The 18,279-nt window shown below is 43.3% G+C and overlaps 2 protein-coding genes across 2 annotated transcripts in view; both read left to right on the top strand.

Moving 5' to 3' along the window:
- Positions 1 to 1,056: 1,056 nt before the first annotated feature.
- Positions 1,057 to 9,063, top strand: SERTM2 (serine rich and transmembrane domain containing 2). Its single transcript, XM_039361615.1, has 2 exons — positions 1,057 to 2,058; positions 7,515 to 9,063. Exon 2 carries the CDS (start codon positions 7,702 to 7,704, stop codon positions 7,978 to 7,980), a length of 279 nt encoding a protein of 92 aa, XP_039217549.1. The 5' UTR covers positions 1,057 to 2,058; positions 7,515 to 7,701; the 3' UTR covers positions 7,981 to 9,063.
- An 8,220-nt stretch (positions 9,064 to 17,283) lies between these two features.
- LOC120316243 (putative bifunctional UDP-N-acetylglucosamine transferase and deubiquitinase ALG13) overlaps positions 17,284 to 18,279 on the top strand; it is a 54,863-nt gene continuing 53,867 nt past the window's right edge. Inside the window, exon 1 of the mRNA XM_039361596.1 lies at positions 17,284 to 17,666. Coding sequence (XP_039217530.1) covers positions 17,586 to 17,666 — 81 coding nt within the window. The 5' untranslated portion in view covers positions 17,284 to 17,585. The remainder of the gene's footprint in view (positions 17,667 to 18,279) is intronic.

Below are 18,279 nucleotides of genomic sequence, written 5' to 3'. Positions count from 1 at the left end.
TAAACCACCCACTCCCTTCAAAGAGGGGCTCTTACATCAACGTTCTGACTGTTTTCATTCTTCCTACCGTCTTGTTGTTCTTTGGTTTCTTTTTATGGGCTATCCTGAAATTGCCTTGTAGACCTCCAAATTTCCAAGTTCATGCTTTGCCAAGTGATGTCTGAATTTCTGTTTGTTTCTTTATTTACAGAAAAGCACTTGACATGTATACAACTCCAAGGATTTAAGTGCTCATAACCTTGTGATTCTCACTTGAGTGATCAACAGAATGCTCGTTGGCAAAGAAATAGACTCTTTCCCTGCCTCTGAAAAACACAAACACAGAGACACATAGAAATGTGCAAAGGTCAATGTTTGAAGCAGATGGCCAGAAGAAAGAAGAAGTAGAGGTGGGTGGATGTCTGTTTTAATCGCAGCCATACTGAAATCTGATTTTTCAAGGTTCAGAAAGGGATGCATTCTCAAATAAGTTAACACTTTGCATTAAGCCAGTGGTCCTCAACCTGTGGGTCAGGACCCCATTTGGGGTCGAACGACCATTTCACGGGGGTCGCCAAACAACACAGTCCACCATTTTTCCCCCTTTTCCTTAGCTGTGTTACTCCCTTTTATTCTATTGGCTTTCAAAAGCCAATAGGAATTGTCCAGGCTGTCTCTGCCCTGCTGACCCCGCCAAAAGCCCCAGTCTGCAAACGGTGCTGCACCAGTTGAGTAGTCCTCAACTTACGACCGGTTGAGTAGTCCTCGACTTACGACTGGTTAGGGGTCGTGGCATTAAAAAGGTTGAGAACCACTGCACTAAGCCAGGGTTTCATCGTGCTCTGTGGAATAATTTCTCTTGAACTGCAATTCTCCTGATGTCTCTTACCATTGATCAGTGTGGCTAAGGCTCACAGGACGTAGAGTTCACCAAAATTGGAAGAGTTACCCATCACTTGTCCATAAACTAGTGGACATTACCTGGCATGGACTTTTTTTCCTTTGAAAATGTTTTGCTTTTGAAAAACTGAAGAAGCTTCTTGGATGAGAAGCAAAATGTTTTCAAAGGAAAAAAAAAACCCAAGAATGTCCAGTTGCCTTCTGGAAAAAAAACACCTTTGGGACAACCATGACCTGGATGATTGAGAATCTCCATAAACACTTAAAAGGGCCTTCTTAGTCCAGCATGTTGTTTTTCTCAATGGCCAACCAGATTCTTTTGGGCTGCTCCCAAAGAGAGGATGTAGATCTCTGCCTCTCCTGAACTTATTTTAAATTCCTCTAGGAATTTAATCAACCTCCTTTTAAATCTACCCCAGTTAATAGCTCTCGCCACATCTTCTGGGGAATAAATTCCACTAGGTGCTAAAAATTTCCATTGGAGCTTCTATCACAGGTAACATCAACAAGTCGGCGTGCTTTATCCAACTCCCCAATGACCGAGGAGTCTCAATGTTAGAAAAAGAAATAGAATTAGTTCTAGTTTATCTCCTAGCTTTTTATCTAGTTATTCAGTCCACAAAGAAATTCAGGGTGTAGGAAGAGTTTAAGGAAAAGCCTGTTGAAACTTTGCCACAAAGCATCTCTCTCTCTCTCTCTCAATCTCTCTCTCTCTCTCTCTCCCTCTCTCTCTCTCTCTCTCTCTCTCTCTCTCTCCTTCTGATGAAACATAGCTGCATGCAGAGAGAGAAATCTGTTTGTCTCTCTACTTCTAAAGAAAGGAAAGAGGAGAAGCAGTGGATGAAATCAGCTCTCAAGTCAGCTGTCCACAAGGCAGATGGATCTGTCGCCATTCCTTTGCCTCTGAAGGAGAATGTGCAGCCCAGCTGGAGAAGTGAGACAGCTAAAGGAGAAGCAGTGTCCATTTGTGTCTATCACGCTGCAAAGCACAAACGTTCAGAAGGAACTCTACTTCAGCTGTGCTCTCTCCGGAAAGTCAAATTTTCTGGATCTAGTAGCTCAACAGCAAAGATCTGACCAGTCTGGACGAGAAGTGTCTCCAGAAGATACCTCCCTAATAGTTCCCAGGTAGGGTCCTTCAGCAGTGAAACCTTTTCGGATTCCATCCAGCAGCGAAAGGTAATGGGTTACACTTCTTAAAATCTTCTCTCTCTACTTAAAAAGTCTTTCAGTGCATATTAGGTTTGCATGCGAAAGAGAGGCAGTGAGACACCCATCTGCCAAGGAAAGGAGAGAAATGAATACTCTTTCTCAAGAGATTTTAAAAAAAAATTAAAAGCATGCATTAAAATATCAGTTTCCTGAACTGGGGAGGGGGGGGAAGGTTATAAGCCAGTTATACCCAGTTAATTGATTGCAGTGGAAGGTTTTAATCCAAGCAACGGAGCGGGACAGCTGGCTTCATATTCAAAACCTCTTGAAATCATATTGCATATTGATCTGTTTTTTTCTGAAGTTTTTTTTTTCTTTTGAGATAACCAGGGCTAAGCCTCTTTTAATTTTAGCCCTACACCATTGCTTGCTCACTCTTGCACTTTTAGTCTCCCATTTTTTTTATTAAAAAGTTTTATAAAAATTACAATATAAATCAACCCACCCAACCCCCCCTCCCTCCCCCACTTCCCAGAGCTGAGTACAGAGTTACAAATATGATAATCATAATCTAACTAACATTAACCAACTAAATAAATAACCAAGTCCATAATGCGCTTTAACTCCCCTTTAACATAAATATAAACAAATTGAAAATAAACATAATAACAAAACATAAACAAATTGATATCCTAATTATTATAGTCTCCCATTCTTGAATTTACACAGACCTCTCTCTCTCTCTGTACACACACACACACACACACCCCACAGACTTGGGTAATTTGCTTAGAAAAGTTAATGTTCAGTCTCTTTGGGGAGCCTAGGAAATGCGCTCATCCAGAACTTCAAATTAGAGAATTTAATGAAGTTTCTTTGCCGAACGGAATGCTTGTCACTCAACCTCCGAAGCTCTGAACGATGGAGAAAACTTACAGTGGAAAATTGGATCAGGAAATAATTTAAATTCTGCAGTTCTTTAAAAAAAAGCCTTTTGGGGTTTCAGCTTCAGACATTCAATACTTTGCTGACCTAAAATCTGAACAATGTCCATTGTGCTCCAATGCACTTTATTAAGACACAGGGAATCTAAGAGTTCTAGTTAATTTTAATGGTAATCTTGATTCCCCCCCCCTCTTCTTTTTATCCTCACAACAATCTTCTGTGGTGGCATGTTAGGTTAGAAGAGTGTAATAGTGAGCATTTTCTGGAATGCCAGTGGTCATTTTCTGGGGCTAAACCATACGTGGGATATGACAATAACATGGACAAGATCAGCAAATAATTAAAATGATCATTAGAATACAGAGGTCATCGGGCATTTATTTTGGGGTATGTCTAGTCTGGGACTGTCACAAAGAAGAGCATGGTCAATTTATTTTCCAAAGCACCAGAAGGCAGGACAAGAAACAATGGATGGAAACTAATCAAGGAGAGAAGCAAACTGGAATTAAGGAGAAACTTCCGAACAGTGAGGACAATTAACCAGTGGAACAACCTCCTCCAGAAGTTCTGGGTGCTTCATCACTGGAGCTTTTTAAGAAGAGACTGGACAGCCACTTGTCTGAAATGGTATAGACTCTTCTGCTCATGCAGGGAGCTGGACTAGATGACCTCCAAGGTCCCTTTCAACTCTGTTATTCTACTGTATATTACATTATTCTATGTTTTATTAAAGAAGCATCGGTGGTATGCTTATTCTCAATATAGTTATCCTTGCTTCTTCCTTTGGTTAAATTAAAAGTGATAATTTGACCACCAATTTTGGAGGAAATAGATTCTTAAGTGCTGTCTTCTCCTCTTCTTAATTATTTCCATTTTTTTAAATCTCTTCCTTCAAATTTAGAAATGTCCAATAGACATTTATTAGGTCGGGGTGTTTGGTTTGTAATCATTGCTCCACTTGAACTCCAGGTGAACAGTCTTCCTACCAGACCACCTAATTTTCAGAAATAATATTTGTAATGAAACTTCTGCTGCCGCAATAATAGCCTTTAAGGCTGAGACATAAGCCTCTTTTTCAGGACATTCAAACAGTCATTATTGCAGTTATATAATATGGCTTACCTGGCTGAAAGTGGAGCCTCGTTATTTTTAATGGCTTCAGGCTGGGGACGAAGGGATATTTAATGTGAGGTCCTGCAAATAGCAACAGCACCTAGACTTATATACCACTTCATAGTGCTTTACAGCTCTCGCACTCTCTCTGAGTCAGCTTCTTGCCCCCAACAATCGGGGTCCTCATTTTACCAGGCTCGAAAAGATGGAAGGCTGAGTCAACCTTGAGCTGGTCAGGATCGAACTCCAGACTGTGGGCAGAGTTTTCCTGTAATATTGCATTCCAACCACTGTGCCACCACGGCTCTTCCAAATACTCCTGATTATAAGCTGGCGGTGTTTGGCTTTGGTTTTCGAGCCTAGTCAGGCAGAAAGGAAATGGAATGAACTTAAGCTTGGAAAAGGGGAAAACAAACATACAAAAAGAAAACTAACGTTAAGGGTGATCCTTAACTTACAACCACAATTGGGACCAGAGCTTCCATTCTTAAACAAAGAAGCTGTTAAGTGAGCAGTATCCAATCTTGCAAACTTTTTGTGCTATGGTTATTAAATGAATCATAGCAGTGTTTAGGTAAACCACATGCTTGATAAGCAAATACGACTTGCTCCATTGACTTTGCTTGTGGGAAGCTTAGAACGGAACAAAGCAGAATAACAGAGTTGGAAGGGACCTTGGAAGTCATCTAGTCCAACCCCCTGCCCAGACAGGAAACCCTATATCATTTCCGACAAATGGCTGTCCAGTCTCTTCTTAAAAACTTCCAGTGTTGGAGCACCCACAACTTCTGGAGGCAAGTCGTTCCACTGATTAATTGTTCTAACTGTGAGGAAATTCCTCCTTAGTTCCAGGTTGCTTCTCTCCTTGGTCAGTTTCCATCCGTGGCTTCTTGTCCTGCCTTCAGGTGCTTTGGAGAATAGCTTGACTCCCTCTTCTTTGGGGCAGCCCCTGAGATATTGGAACACTGCTATCATGATACCCCTAGTGACATGGCAGGGAATATCACAAAAATTATTTGTTTGTTTCTTTGTTTTCTTACTTACTTTACTTACTTATTTACTTAACTATTTTATTTATTTGCTGCCCATCTTACCACACGATAACTCTGGGTGACTTACAATATTAAAAGATAGAACTCTGTAAAACATAATAATATAAATACAATACTATATATATAAAAAAATCAACCCAGCTAAAAAGATGAGGAGGGAGGGAGGAAGTATGATGAAAAGGGAAGGTGGGATCTGTTGTTAACAACCCCCCAGACCCACCAATCAAACACCCCCCAATGTGAAACCTCTCCTTTAGAGCCCCTAACAGTGCCAGTTCTTTAAGCTCTTATGGAAAGTAAGGAGAGTTGGAACTGACTTTACTCTGGGGCTTAAGATGTTCCAAATGCTACTTCATGACCTCAGGATGTTGTAACCATCATAAATAAATGTTGATCCCATGAGTGCGAGGATGCTGTCATTAGTGGAAGGACCAATCACTTTTTTCAGCATTGCTGTAACTACAAATGGTCACTAAACCAATGGTTATAGGTCAGAGACTACTTGTATTTCATTAGCTCTGTGCCCATGATCAAAAAATCAGCAAAACAAAAAAATAGACAATCTTGGGTTATCCTGAAATTGAAACAGAAAAACAGAAGCTGCCCAAGTGACAGCAACAGAAGTCTTCTTCGTGTGGTCCCTTCAGCCTTTAGAGCAGTGGTTCTCAACCTTTTTAATGCAGCGACCCCCAACCAATCATAAGTTGAGGACTACTCAATCGGTCGTAAGTCGAGGACTACCCAACCGGTCGTAGGTCGAGGACTTTCCCTGCCCGGGAGCGCCGTACATGCGTGGTGCCACCCCCTGCGCCGGCCGAGGCGTAGCTGGCAAGTGGCAGCGACGGCGCAGGGTGACCATTGGCTGGGCCACCAGCTGGCCCAGCCCAAGGGAGGTAAGGCACCCGCCAGACCCCACGCATGCCAGCAACCTTCCCTGCGCCCGCCGGCCTCCCACCTCCCACCCCTGGCCCTCTTTTACTTACATTTTTGTTGCTCAGCAGGGAGGGGTGGAAACTTCCAGACAGCTCGCCTTCGCTGCAGACAACTTGCAGCACCGTTTGCAGACTAGGGCTTTTGGTGGACTCAGCAGGGCAGAGACAGCCTGGACAATTCCTATTGGCTTTTGAAAGCCAATAGAATTAGGCTCTGTTCAAGAGAGTCTATTCTATTGGCTTTCAAAAGCCAATAGAATAAAAGGGAGTAGCACAGCTAAGGAAAAGGGGGGGAAATGGCGGACTGCGTTGTTTGGCGACCCCCGTGAAATGGTCATTTGAGCCCAAATGGGGTCCCGACCCACAGGTTGAGAACCGCTGCTTTAGAGAGAGGTTTTCGTTTGTCTAAACCAGGGGTAGGCAACCTTGGCTCTTTTATGACTCGTGGACTTCAACTCCCAGAATTCCTGAACCAGCATGGCTCAGCTTGGAAACCTCTCCCTTTCCCCTCAGCATGGCTGGCTCAGTAATTCTGGTAGTTGAAGTCCACGAGTCTAAACCAAGGGGTCTCCAAACTTGACAATGTTAAGACTTGTGGACTTCAACTCCCAGAATTCCTCAGCCAGTCATGCTGATTGGGGAATTTTGGGAATTGGAAGTCCACAAGTCTTAAAGCTGCCAAATTTGGAGAATCCATGCCTAAATCTATATGTTTTTACCACCAAAGGTCTTCTATAATACAGCACACACCACATATTGGACACCATCTACCAAATTCATAGTCGGCATGGTTGAAAATACTAGAATGGGGCAGCTTTGATAGAAAACAATAGGAATCACTTCACTCCATTCCAATGATTCACAAATTTCTCACTATCCATACAATAATTCTGTGTTGTTTTTATAGTAGATTTGAGATTGTTGACAGGCTCAGAGCATCAGGCAAAGAAAGGAAAGCCTTAATATAAAACTCAGAGTTTTTACAATATAGCACTGTTTTTGATTTATGATGTTAATACTGAATGAAGAAGGAGCTACAAATAGAACAGCACAGGTTTATTAAGTAGCCAACTGGAATTGTCAGCAATTGTGAAGCAGTCCATTAGAAGTGGGAAAATGGAGAACCACTGCATAACATGTCCCTTAATTAACTCATGTCGCACAATTTAGAAATAAAATATGGTACAAAAGTTTGAAATTAAAAGTTGAAAAAAGCATCACTGTCATTGCTCACCCTGAACTTAACTAATGTTTACTTTTCTGATGAAGACCAAAGATTCTGATGAAAACCAGCCCAATACTGGTATTGACTAAGCCTTCTGTGTATATGTCATTAGTTGTGCAATGCTGTTGACTGAAAATCCCTTGCAAAGCTCAGGTGTGTGTTTTTTTTTCAAGGAGAAATGAGTGATGATGATGATCTGAGTCTTCTATTTCACAGAACAAGCAAAGCCTTGGGAGAAGATGAAAGAGTTTTCCTATGCAACATAAAGATTTATAGTGCCCCCCAAAATTGATCTCATACTCCAATGTATGAATTCAACAAGAACTCCTTTTTGGGACTGTGTAAAAAAGTAGCAACGTGTTTATGAGTGAGTGGAGGAGAATGGACAAGGCCTGAGTAAGCAATGACTGAACTTGTTTTTAGACACCATGGAAATCTTACTGGCCGTGCTCACCCACACCCAACATTGGCTACAGAAGCAGCAACTGCAGATAAATATTCTAACTTGTATATGTACGTGGGGCTGTTCCTGACCCTGCTAGCCATCCTGCTCATTCTTCTGTTCACGATGCTCCTCCGTTTAAAGCACGTTATATCTCCCATCACCACATCTCCAGAGAGAACGGAGAACACCCAGGCATTCACAGATGTGGAAATGCATACCAGGATTCCCAGCCCTTAAAAAAAATGGGACATAACAGGTTGCACAGAAAGGACATGTGAAGATGCATCTTTTGGTTCACTGGATGAAATGTGGGGATGTTGTCCACCGTTGGCCCAGCTGAAAACTGTCCAGGCAACTCAGGCTTCGGGACAGCTGAAGGCTGCAAGGCTGCAATGGGCAGAAGCAGGACCTTGGGAGACAATTATGGAAGCAAAGAATAGACACAGGTTTGTGAGTTCAGGACCACAGACAGCAACCAAAGAATACATTCCTTGATCCAGTTCTGGCCCAAAGCAATTTACAGCTTTTTATAGTCTGTCTTAGATTTATTTTAGCAGCTCTGCCTCTTTAAGGCTTGAATCATATTTTCAAAGGATCATCACCATCATCTTAAGTTGGGAGGGAGGGGCTATAGTTTTGCATTTGGAACTGCATGCCCAAGAAAAGAAGGATTTGAACATGTTTGCCAAAGACAAATAAAAAGAAAGATTAAGATTAAGGTAACTATTCCATGGAATAGAATAGAGCTGGAAGGACCTTGGAGGTCTTCTAGTCCAGCCCCCTGCTCAAGCAAGAGAACCTATACCATCTCAGACAAGTGACTGTCCAGTCTCTTCTTAAGAAGGAAAGAAGAGTGAAAGTCACAATTCTATAATTTTGTTTTTTTTCTTTTTTTTTCTTATCTTTCCTTTGACTTTTTAAAATAAGATCTTCTGGAGGCCTAGATCAACCTAAAGTTGCCCTCCAGCCTCCCAAAGCAGCAGGATTGCTTTGGGATTCATGGAAGGAGTCACAGGATGTGGAGAATCTCACCTAAAAAAAAAATGGGTTATTAAAAATTTCCACCAGGTTTTGCTTATCCTTAGGAGTTGCACAGGCACCCGCTGTGATGTTCCATGCAACCGACACTCATGCATGCAAATTTATGCAAATTGGTAAGACACCTTTACATAACACTAAAAAAACATCCCAATACTAAGCATTTTCACTTATGTTTTCCAAGTCTGGGGCAGTTTATATTGGTTTCCTTGGTGAATTTCTGGATATGCATTTATTAAAAGATTATAATTTATGGATGATGGAATTCCTGCTTAAGCTTAAGTCTCAGATGTATCTTTTAGCGCATGATACAAGTGCTAATGGCAACTGATGCACAGTTGGTCCTTTGGAGGGGGTGTGTGTGTGCCACAAACAAGGAAAGCAAATCCTGCCTGCTTTTGCCCTATGAGATTTACAAATTTGGGTTGCAAAATGAAGACCTGCTTTCCAGCCAAAAGATTCTGGTCCAAACATATAACTACCATGCCCAAAATAGTTTCTGCTGACACTTCAAAATGCAGGAGCCAAATCCATTTTGGAAAGTGTGGCTTCTTCTGGTCTAATAAACAGATTCTACAAGATTGATGTATATTCATCTACATGAATGCTAGTATCAGGATTGGAACGAAGAGTCCATGTAGTTGAAATAGATTTTAGTAGACACCGATTTCCCAGCTAGTCCCTATTAAAAAAACAAAAACGTATAATTGAACTGATCTCCCCCCAACCAGGAAATTAAAAATGAAAAGAGAAAATAATAAATACAGATAATAAAGTTAAACCACTTAAAGATAACAAAGTTAAGCCAAACTTATCATTAAATCTAGAACTAAAGAAACATATTGATCCATTTTCTCATTTTTTAAGAGTATAAAAACTTTTAAAAAAACCCAGAGAATATATCCTGGCTCTAATCCTTAAAATAAATGAAGTTTTGTACCCTGCATATCACTTACATAGGTCTGGTCTAGAAATAAACTGCCAGGGGAACTCCTAGGATAGAACATTTATCTGCCAGGATCCCTATCTCTGTGGACTTTGAAATTCCCCAATCCAAGCTATGCTAAAATTAGCAACTACACATCTCTCAGCTGTTGTAACAATAACAAGAACATATTCCTCCAATGTGTCCAAAACAGTGGTGTATTTTGTTAGAAGATACACTGTGGTTTTTTTTCTCTCTCTCTTTAATTCGGGGTGTTGCTTCCCCTGTGAGAGTTTGGGGTGATTTGTGTAAGAGAGAGGGGAGAAAAAAGAAGATGCAATTATACAGCTGTTCTTCATCTGGGATTGCAGCAATTGAATAACAGTATAGCGGAAGAGCTGGAAGGGACCTTGGAGGTCTTCTACTCCAACCTCTCTGCCCAAGCAGAAACCTTTATACCAGGAGTCTTCAAACTTGGTCCTTTTATCACTTGTGGACTTCAACTCCCAGAATTCCTCAGTCAGCCATTTTGATGAAACTGCAGGCTTGGATCCAGACGAGGGGTCTTTAAACTTGGCCCTTCCATGACTTGTGGATTTCAACTCCCAGAATTCCTCAGCCAGAGTACCTGGCTGAGGAATTCTGGGAGTTGAAGTCCACAAATCATAAAACGGCCAGGTCTGAAGACCCCTGCTCTATACCATTGTTTTGATAAGTAACCACACGGCTGTGAGTTCCTTCAAACTGAGAACCTGAGGTTCAACAAGACCAAACAACCCCATTCAACATACCTAAGGCTAAGGATTGTGAAGAAATAAAGGGCACAGCATCTAATTTTGAGGAACAGGAGGAAACCAACCATTAGATAAGAAAAATTGGAGTCTGGGCCAGACGTGTAGCCCAATACAGCATCTCACCTCCCTAGTACTCATAAAGCAAAGGTCTTCAAACTTGGCAACTTTAAGACTTGTGGACTTCAACTCCCAGAATTCCTCAGCCAGCCAGGAATTCTAGGAGTTGAAGTCCACAAGTCTTAAAGTTGCCAAGTTTGAAGATCCCTGTCATAAAGATTAAAAAGAAGGGAGCACAATCAGGCTTGTAAGATTCTGCTATAGGTGGTTCTTAACATACAATTGAACCTGGTATACACCTATCAAGAAAACTTACATTTTTCTCAATGTAAATCCGTGCATTTATCGTATATCCCTGATTTCCTACACAGCCTCCAAAAATGTCCATTCTTGAAATTCAAATTTTGAAATTTGTCTATGATTGTCATAGATGACAACCTAGTGTTATATGGATTTTTGACAATGCGTTCTCCAAATTCTTCTTTTTTTTTTTTGCTGTCCCTCCCCAAACCCGTAAAATCTGTAAGTAGAATTTTACAGGTATAACCCAAACTGCCTCTTCCATCAAAAACACAACTTCTTCCTCCATATTTCTTATGAACACTCACAAATGATACCCAACTAAAGGCCGTGTATCCCTTTACGGCACAACTGGCTGATGAAGAATTCATCCAGACCTTACTTGATAAAATTTGCATCTGCAACTGAGACTAACATTTTTTTTTAAAAAAAAAGAGGCTTTCCTGTCAGTGGTTTAGTGCACTGACCCAGTGCTGACAGAATTGTGGGGGTTCCACAAATGCTTCTGCGTGACTGAGCCGGCTGCATACAAAGAGGAGGGGCAGGTCCTACAGGATTAACACCTTGATCAAAAAGGATCTGCATCTCCTGGGTGTGGTGAGGTTAATGGCGATGGGTGTATGGTACTGAACCTTCCTGCAGCCTCAGAGATTACACAGATGCCTTTACCTTGGTTATGGAAAAACAAAACCAGCCAAAAACACAGCCTGCCCTCGACTTGAACATGCAATCCTGGCAGCTAATGAGCACCTTGGGGCAAGTTGTTTATAAACAGAAAACAATCAAGATCTTGGAAAGTATCCCCAGCTGAACTCAGGGGCATGCAGGCACTCCCAAAGTCAGGCAGCTCTGCTTCTCTGGAGCAACTCCGGCCTGACTTTATTCTGTTTTTAAAGATAGAAAGCAGAGCCAGAGAATCAGCCCAAAACTATGAAGTTGTGGGAACTGGGTATGTCTAGCCCAGGGGTCTTCAAACTTGGCATCTTTAAGACTCGTGGATTTCAACTGGCTGGCTGAGGTATTCTGGGAGTTGAAGTCCACAAGTCTTAAAGTTGCCAAGTTTGAAGAGCCCTGGGCTAGCCTATCGAAGAGAAGGATTGGGGGATGGAGTGAGAAGTATCTTCCTGTACTTAAGAGGCTGTAACAGAGATTAAGAGCTTGACTTAGTCTCTGAAGCACTCGAGGGCAGGACAAGAAGCGTTCGGTGGAAGCTTGTCAAAGAGAGTTCTAACTTAGAAGTAAGGAGAAACTTCCTTACTGAGTGAGAACAACTAATCAATGGAATGCAGCTGGTCCTCGACTTACGGCAGTTCATTTAGTGACCGTTCAATGGTACAACAGCACTGAAAAATGTGATTTATGACCGTCTTTCACACAATCACCGAGGCATTCCCACCAGATCAAAATTCAGACGCTTAGCAACTGGTTCCCGTTTATGACCGTTGCGGTGTTCCAAGGTCATGTGATCCCCTTTTGCGACCTTTGGACAAGCAAAGTCCATGGGGAGGTCAGGTTCACTTAACAATCGTGCTCCATCCCTGGAGGTTTTCAAAAATGGCCAACTGCAGCTTCCAAAATGCTACTTGGTGTGCAAAAGGTTGGCTTAACTGAAAGCAAGTACCCTGACTTATTCCCTTGTGATTGTGGTTTGGGCAGGTCACACACACACACAAAGAATTTGTACCTTCTGGATCAGGGGTGTCAAACTCAATTTCATTGAGGGCCGCATCAGCATTGCGGTTGCCCTCGGGGGGGCTGGGTGGGTGTGGCCTACTTGGTGGGCGTGGATGGAGTGGGTGTGGCCTATCGGGTGGGCATGGGCAGCTCTACATCGTTCGCGTCAAGGGTGCCTGTGGGGGCCTGGGCAGGAGCGGGACAGATCTGAGGGTCTCTGGCAGAAGGGGGTGGGACCGGGGCAAGCGCCAAGGCATGGTGCATTTCTTCATTCCTCACAAAGGGTGGGGCCGACGCGGCAGGGGCTGGTTCCTCGCTATTTCTAGACGGCCTTGTGGAGCTAAGACTGAATGCGTTTCAGCATAGATGGCCACCACAAAATTGTACATTGGCTCCCGGCTGGCCTGGGCCAGGGCCAAGACAGCGGGGGCCGTTCCCTCACTGTTTCCAGGATGGCTTCACGGGCCACATGAAACCACTTCGCGGGCCGCATCCGGCCCCTGGGCCTTGTGTTTGACATGTCTGTTCTGGATGCATAAGGCCTTGGGTTGCTACACTTTATTATTGTTGACTTAGAACCACAGTTGGGTCCAGAAAGTCAATGGGGAAGCCAGACTCACTTTACAACTCAAACACTGCATTGATTGACTTAAGAGCTGTGGCAAGAAAGATCATAAAATGGGACAAAATTCACTGAGCAGCCACCTTGCTTAGCGACATCAATTTTGGGCTCAATTGCAGTTGTAAGCTGAGGACTACCTATATCAGGGGTGTCCAACTGCTGGCCCATGGGCTGGATGCATCATGCCGAAATCGTGCCCACCGGCAATGGAAAAAGTCGCGATACATCGCAACACGTCACGTGACGTGGCGAGTTTGAGACCCCTAACCTATATTAACAAGTGCAGAAATGGATAGATTGACTTTAGAGATTAAGGAGAAAGAAAATTCAGTTTACTTTAGAACATGGGATAATTTTTATCAATGGCTAGAAAAATGACTCAGAGAGAAAGGAGTGTAATATATAACTTTGAATGCATACTAGTAAGAAGGATGACATGGAGTGATTAACTAATATTGTCTAAGATAATTAACCATACTTACTGTTATCATTTAGTATTATATCTGTTATTGCTGTTTGAATATATGTACCCAGACAATATGCTGTTTGCTAAATATTGAAAATGTTACTGGCAGAAACCCCAGTCCTAACTCCAACCCTGATCCCAACTCTAACCCAGACCCCAATCCTAACCCTGAACCCATTTTACCCGTAACCCCCTAAAATTTAATAAAACTTTTCCAAAAAACACCCCCAAGTTTAAACTTAGAGCTGGTGACGACTCCTGAGAATACCCTGCGTAGCTGAGAAAACAAACAAATGCCACATCAAACCAATCAACCCAGTTTTCTCATTTGAGAAACTCAGATTATCCAAACAACCAAACTTGGATTATCCTAGTTGCATTATGCAAAGACCCAGCTCTCCGAAGAAGGCTCTGATGCTAAGAAAAGGGGAAGGAAAGAGGACGATCAGCGTGATGGGTGGACTCCGTTAAGAGTGGTAATGAGCGCACATCAACACTGGGAAAAATCTATCTACGTGGCCGCAAAGAGTCAGTCCTGGCTCAATGGCAGATCATTAAAGATCTAGCTGGATTTTGATAGGATTACTTTCAAAGGATCGAAGCCGCTGGCTGCAGTGTAAGCTCAGTGGAAGTTGTCAGTTAATCAGAGAGTACGTTTGAAACGTCCCTTTACACGACGTTGCAAATATGGCAGAGATTAGGTTGCGTGGTGTTATCTTTCTTAAATGCACGGTTCTTAAGGAGGATTAAACAAAATAACTTGCAGCCACAGCACATTAAGAAGCGAAGATCAGCAGGGCGAGCAGGAGCCCCAGCAAAGGCATCAGAGATTGTGACATAACATTGCCCTCATTGGGGTGTTAAGACTAAACTTCCTATAATCCAGCTTATGTTTTCTGAGATAAGTTCATACACACAGAAGTTAGCTAACAATATTCACCTCTCCCCCCTTTCCGGGCTGTATTTACACAAGTGTCAAATCTCTTCAAATACAGCTCTAGCTACAAGCACCTCATGAGCAAGAACCTAGTTATTTATTTGTGAATTATAACCTTAGAGTGCCATCTCTAGCTGAGGTTGCTCATTCTGCTTTTGTGCTATAATGTGGCTTTCGTGTTTTAGCTCAGTTCTTGGAAAAGCCCAAACGTATGGTTTAGAACAGGGGTCTCCAACCTTGGCAACTTTTAAGACCTGTGGATTTCATCTCCCAGAATACCACAGCTAGCCAAGGCTGTAGACCCCTAGTTTGGAATACACTGTGAAGCCAATTATACCAGTGGTGTCGAACCTATGGCACGAGTGCCAGAGGCGGCACTCAGAGCCCTCTCTGTGGGCACGCGCGCTGTCGCCCCAGTCCTAGGCCTTCAGCTGGGTTTTATAAAAGCTTTTCGCTTTAGGCCTCCACTGCCATGTGCAAAAAAAAAAAAAAAAAAAGGTTCAATCAATCAATCAATTTCAACTTCTTGGGGAAAAAAAAGATCTCACAAAATTGGAATTGATTGAACTTTTTAATCCCACCCAGTCTGCCGTTACCACCAGACACGCCCACCCAATGGGCCACGCCCACCCGGCACCCGACGATACGTAAGTTTTGGGTTGCAGTTTAAGCACTTGGTCTCTAAGAGGTTTGCCATCACTGAACTATACAGTGTGAATTTGCTAAGCCATGAATGCATTTTTGTTTAGCATAAGGTGTGAACTCAGCCTCCTGCCTCCCAGAGCACTTCTTGGGAGAAAGGAACCGGCTGTCAGACCTGCCACAACTTAAGCCTCTAAATAGAAATGATCCTTGTCCCCATTTGTTGAGAAAAGTCTATTGAGAGATCAGGTGTATTACTACCACATTTGGTGGACATGTGGCAAAGCTAAGGCTTATTGGAAAAAGATACATACACGGTTAGAAAAAATATTAGGTGAACATGTTGATTTTAAACCTGAACTTTTTTTTACTAGGTATAATGCTTAAAAAGATTAATAAGCAGAGTTTATATTTAATTTTACACATCACTACAGCAGCGAGAATAATCTTCACACAATACTGGAAGAATGAAGGATTGCCATCAGAAGAAGAAATAATCAGAAAAATATTGGAATGTGCAGAGATGGACAGATTAACTATGAGACTGAAAGATAAAGAAGACACAGACTACTACCAAATTTGGGATTTATTTTATTGTTGGTTAGAGGAAAGAATGAAGGATTAGGAATCGAATATGTATTAGCATAGCTAACCCCAGAAAACTCGTTGATTGGAAAAATTAACATATGTAAGCAAAAGAAAACCAATAAAATCTTTATATATATAAAAAAGAGAGATCAGGCATATTGTAGTATTGCAAAGCCAGAACTGAGAATCATGTGCCAAAGACCCTGTGTTCTACTTTTCCCTCTCTTAACTATCTCTCAGTGTCCACCCCAGTTTAACCAATCAGATTCAGGCGAGATGATTTTGTACCGGTCAGCCCAAGCTCAGTTTGGTACGTAGCTCTCTCCTCCTTCTACCTGGGTGACCTTGAGGCAGCATCTCAAAGAGATACAGCACTTACTTTCGTTTCCCTCCAAGTCTTCCCCCTTTTATTCCCCCCTCCCCAAAGTTCTAAGCCAGTGGTGGTGAACCTATGGCACGCGTGCCAGAGGCGGCACTCAGAGCCCTCTCTGTTGGCACGCATGACACCGCCACCAGCAGCAGGTGCATCAGGCTGCCACCGCCACCCAGAGCAGGAGCCCCGCCCAGCACAAAGGAGGTGAAGCGGCCGACTAGCAAGCTCCAGTAGAGGTGGTACAGCAGAGGTCACCTACCATTGTCGATTGGTGGACTAGAAGGGAGGGGGAAGCATTTTACATGCATGCGTGCACACATGGGTCCACGAGCATGCACGCACTGCAAACAGAGCAGGGCTAGTGCCTGCATGATACTAGCCCTGCTCCGTTCTTGCGTGGTGCAGCGCCTTCTATCTGCACCCCACAGTGCAGCGGCCGTTTTTGTGCCTTGCAGCACAGTGGTTCATTTTTGCGCCCCTGGGTTTTGCATGCCAGAGGCAGCACTCAGGGGCGCCTTCCTGGCCCCCCTCGCCCCCGAGGGCACCACAATGCTGATGTGGCCCTGGAACTTTGCGATAAATCAGTGGGGTTTGGGTTGTGGTTTGGGCACTCGGTCTCTACAAGTTTCGCCATCACTGTTCTAAGCAGTCTGTCACTGCATAGCAGCAAGCACAAGTAAGCATAAGGTGGCAGCTAAAATACCAGCTTTTCAAAAGGAGTTTTGGAAAACAAAACTAGCGTCTTCTTTTTTCCTGGTATCTGCAAAACAAATCTGACCTGCAGAGCTTAGCACAAAGAGAAGTTGGAAGTGAGTCATGACTGATTTTATGAGGGTTCTTTTTGCCAAAGCTGTGAAGAGAATCACAGCAGTCATTAAGTGGATCGTGCAGTCTTTAAGCAAATCCACTTTCCCCATTGTCTTTGCTTCCTGGCTGGGAAGGTCGCAAATAGCAATTACATGACCCAGGATGCTGCAACCATTGTAAATACATGTTGGATGCCAAGCAATCAAATTCTGATCATGTGACCAGGGGATGCTGCATTGGTTGTAAGTGTGAGGACTGGCTGTAAGTCATATTTTTCAGGTGCTGGTCACTAAACGCATGGTTGTAAGTTGAGGACTACCAGTACAGATCAATTGCCAAGTATCTGAATTTTGATCACATGACCATAGGGACGGTCGTTAAGGGTGAAAAATGGTCATGTCACTTTTTTAAAACTTTAAATCTGGCATTACTTAAATTGGAACCCGGAATTCGTGCATCGCAGGATATGTATTCGTCTATTTTCATATCTCTATAACATCCCGGCGTTTCAGGTCTTAGGGCGACCCCCTTCGGCGATCTTTCGTCCCGGAAGTGTGGCAGCTCTCGGGGCCGTTCCAGCCACCAACCTCTCTATCACCGCTCCGCCTCTTCGTCGGCCATGAAGTCCGTTTTCGTTACCGTCGGCACCACCAGCTTCGACGACCTCATTGCGGCCGTGACGAGCCCCGAAGCGACCCAGGCAAGTCTTCCGAGGCCGCCCTTCCCGTTTCCCCGACACCGTCTTTGAATGCCCGCGCCCCGCCGCAGAACAAATCGCCGGGCGACGAAAGGGCGGAAGAACTGAGGTTGCGCTTCTTGCGTCACTTCCTGTGCTTTTTCTAGGCACCGGCCTGCCTTGTCTCTATGGTCCCTCTGCATTCCAACCTGGGATTTTCTGCCCCTTTGAAAGTTTTCTTGCGTGGGAAAATCCTGGTGGGGAAGGAGGGGAGCCGTGCAGTTCTCCCCCGAGTCCTCTCTGTGCAGTAATTGGAAGGAAGCCGCCTGAATTGGCCAAAGAAATAAAATAAATTCAGAAGGCAGATTGAAGGGGACCCTCTTAAAAGGGAGTCGCGGTGCATGCATGCTCAAAAGCGAGTCCCAGTGTGTGCACGGTCAGAAGGAAGCTCCAATGCAGACGTGCACGGCCAAATTGAATCCCAATATAGAATGAATCTATCTATCTATCTATCATCTATCTAGCTATATCATTATCCATCTTTCTATCTATCTATCACCTACCTATCATCTATCTATCTTTCTGTCTGTCTATCTATCTATCTATCTATCTATCTATCTATCTATCTATCTATCTA

The sequence above is a fragment of the Crotalus tigris genome, unplaced genomic scaffold (genome assembly GCF_016545835.1).
Source record: "Crotalus tigris isolate CLP2741 ecotype Arizona unplaced genomic scaffold, ASM1654583v1 scf7180000019309.743544, whole genome shotgun sequence".
In the NCBI taxonomy this organism is placed as follows: domain Eukaryota; kingdom Metazoa; phylum Chordata; class Lepidosauria; order Squamata; family Viperidae; genus Crotalus; species Crotalus tigris.
This window is presented reverse-complemented; position numbering and strand designations above follow the sequence as displayed.

Coding starts and splice junctions, on each gene's coding strand:
- SERTM2 (XM_039361615.1), top strand. CDS start 7,702: ATGACTGAACTTGTTTTTAGACACCATGGAAATCTTACTGGCCGTGCT.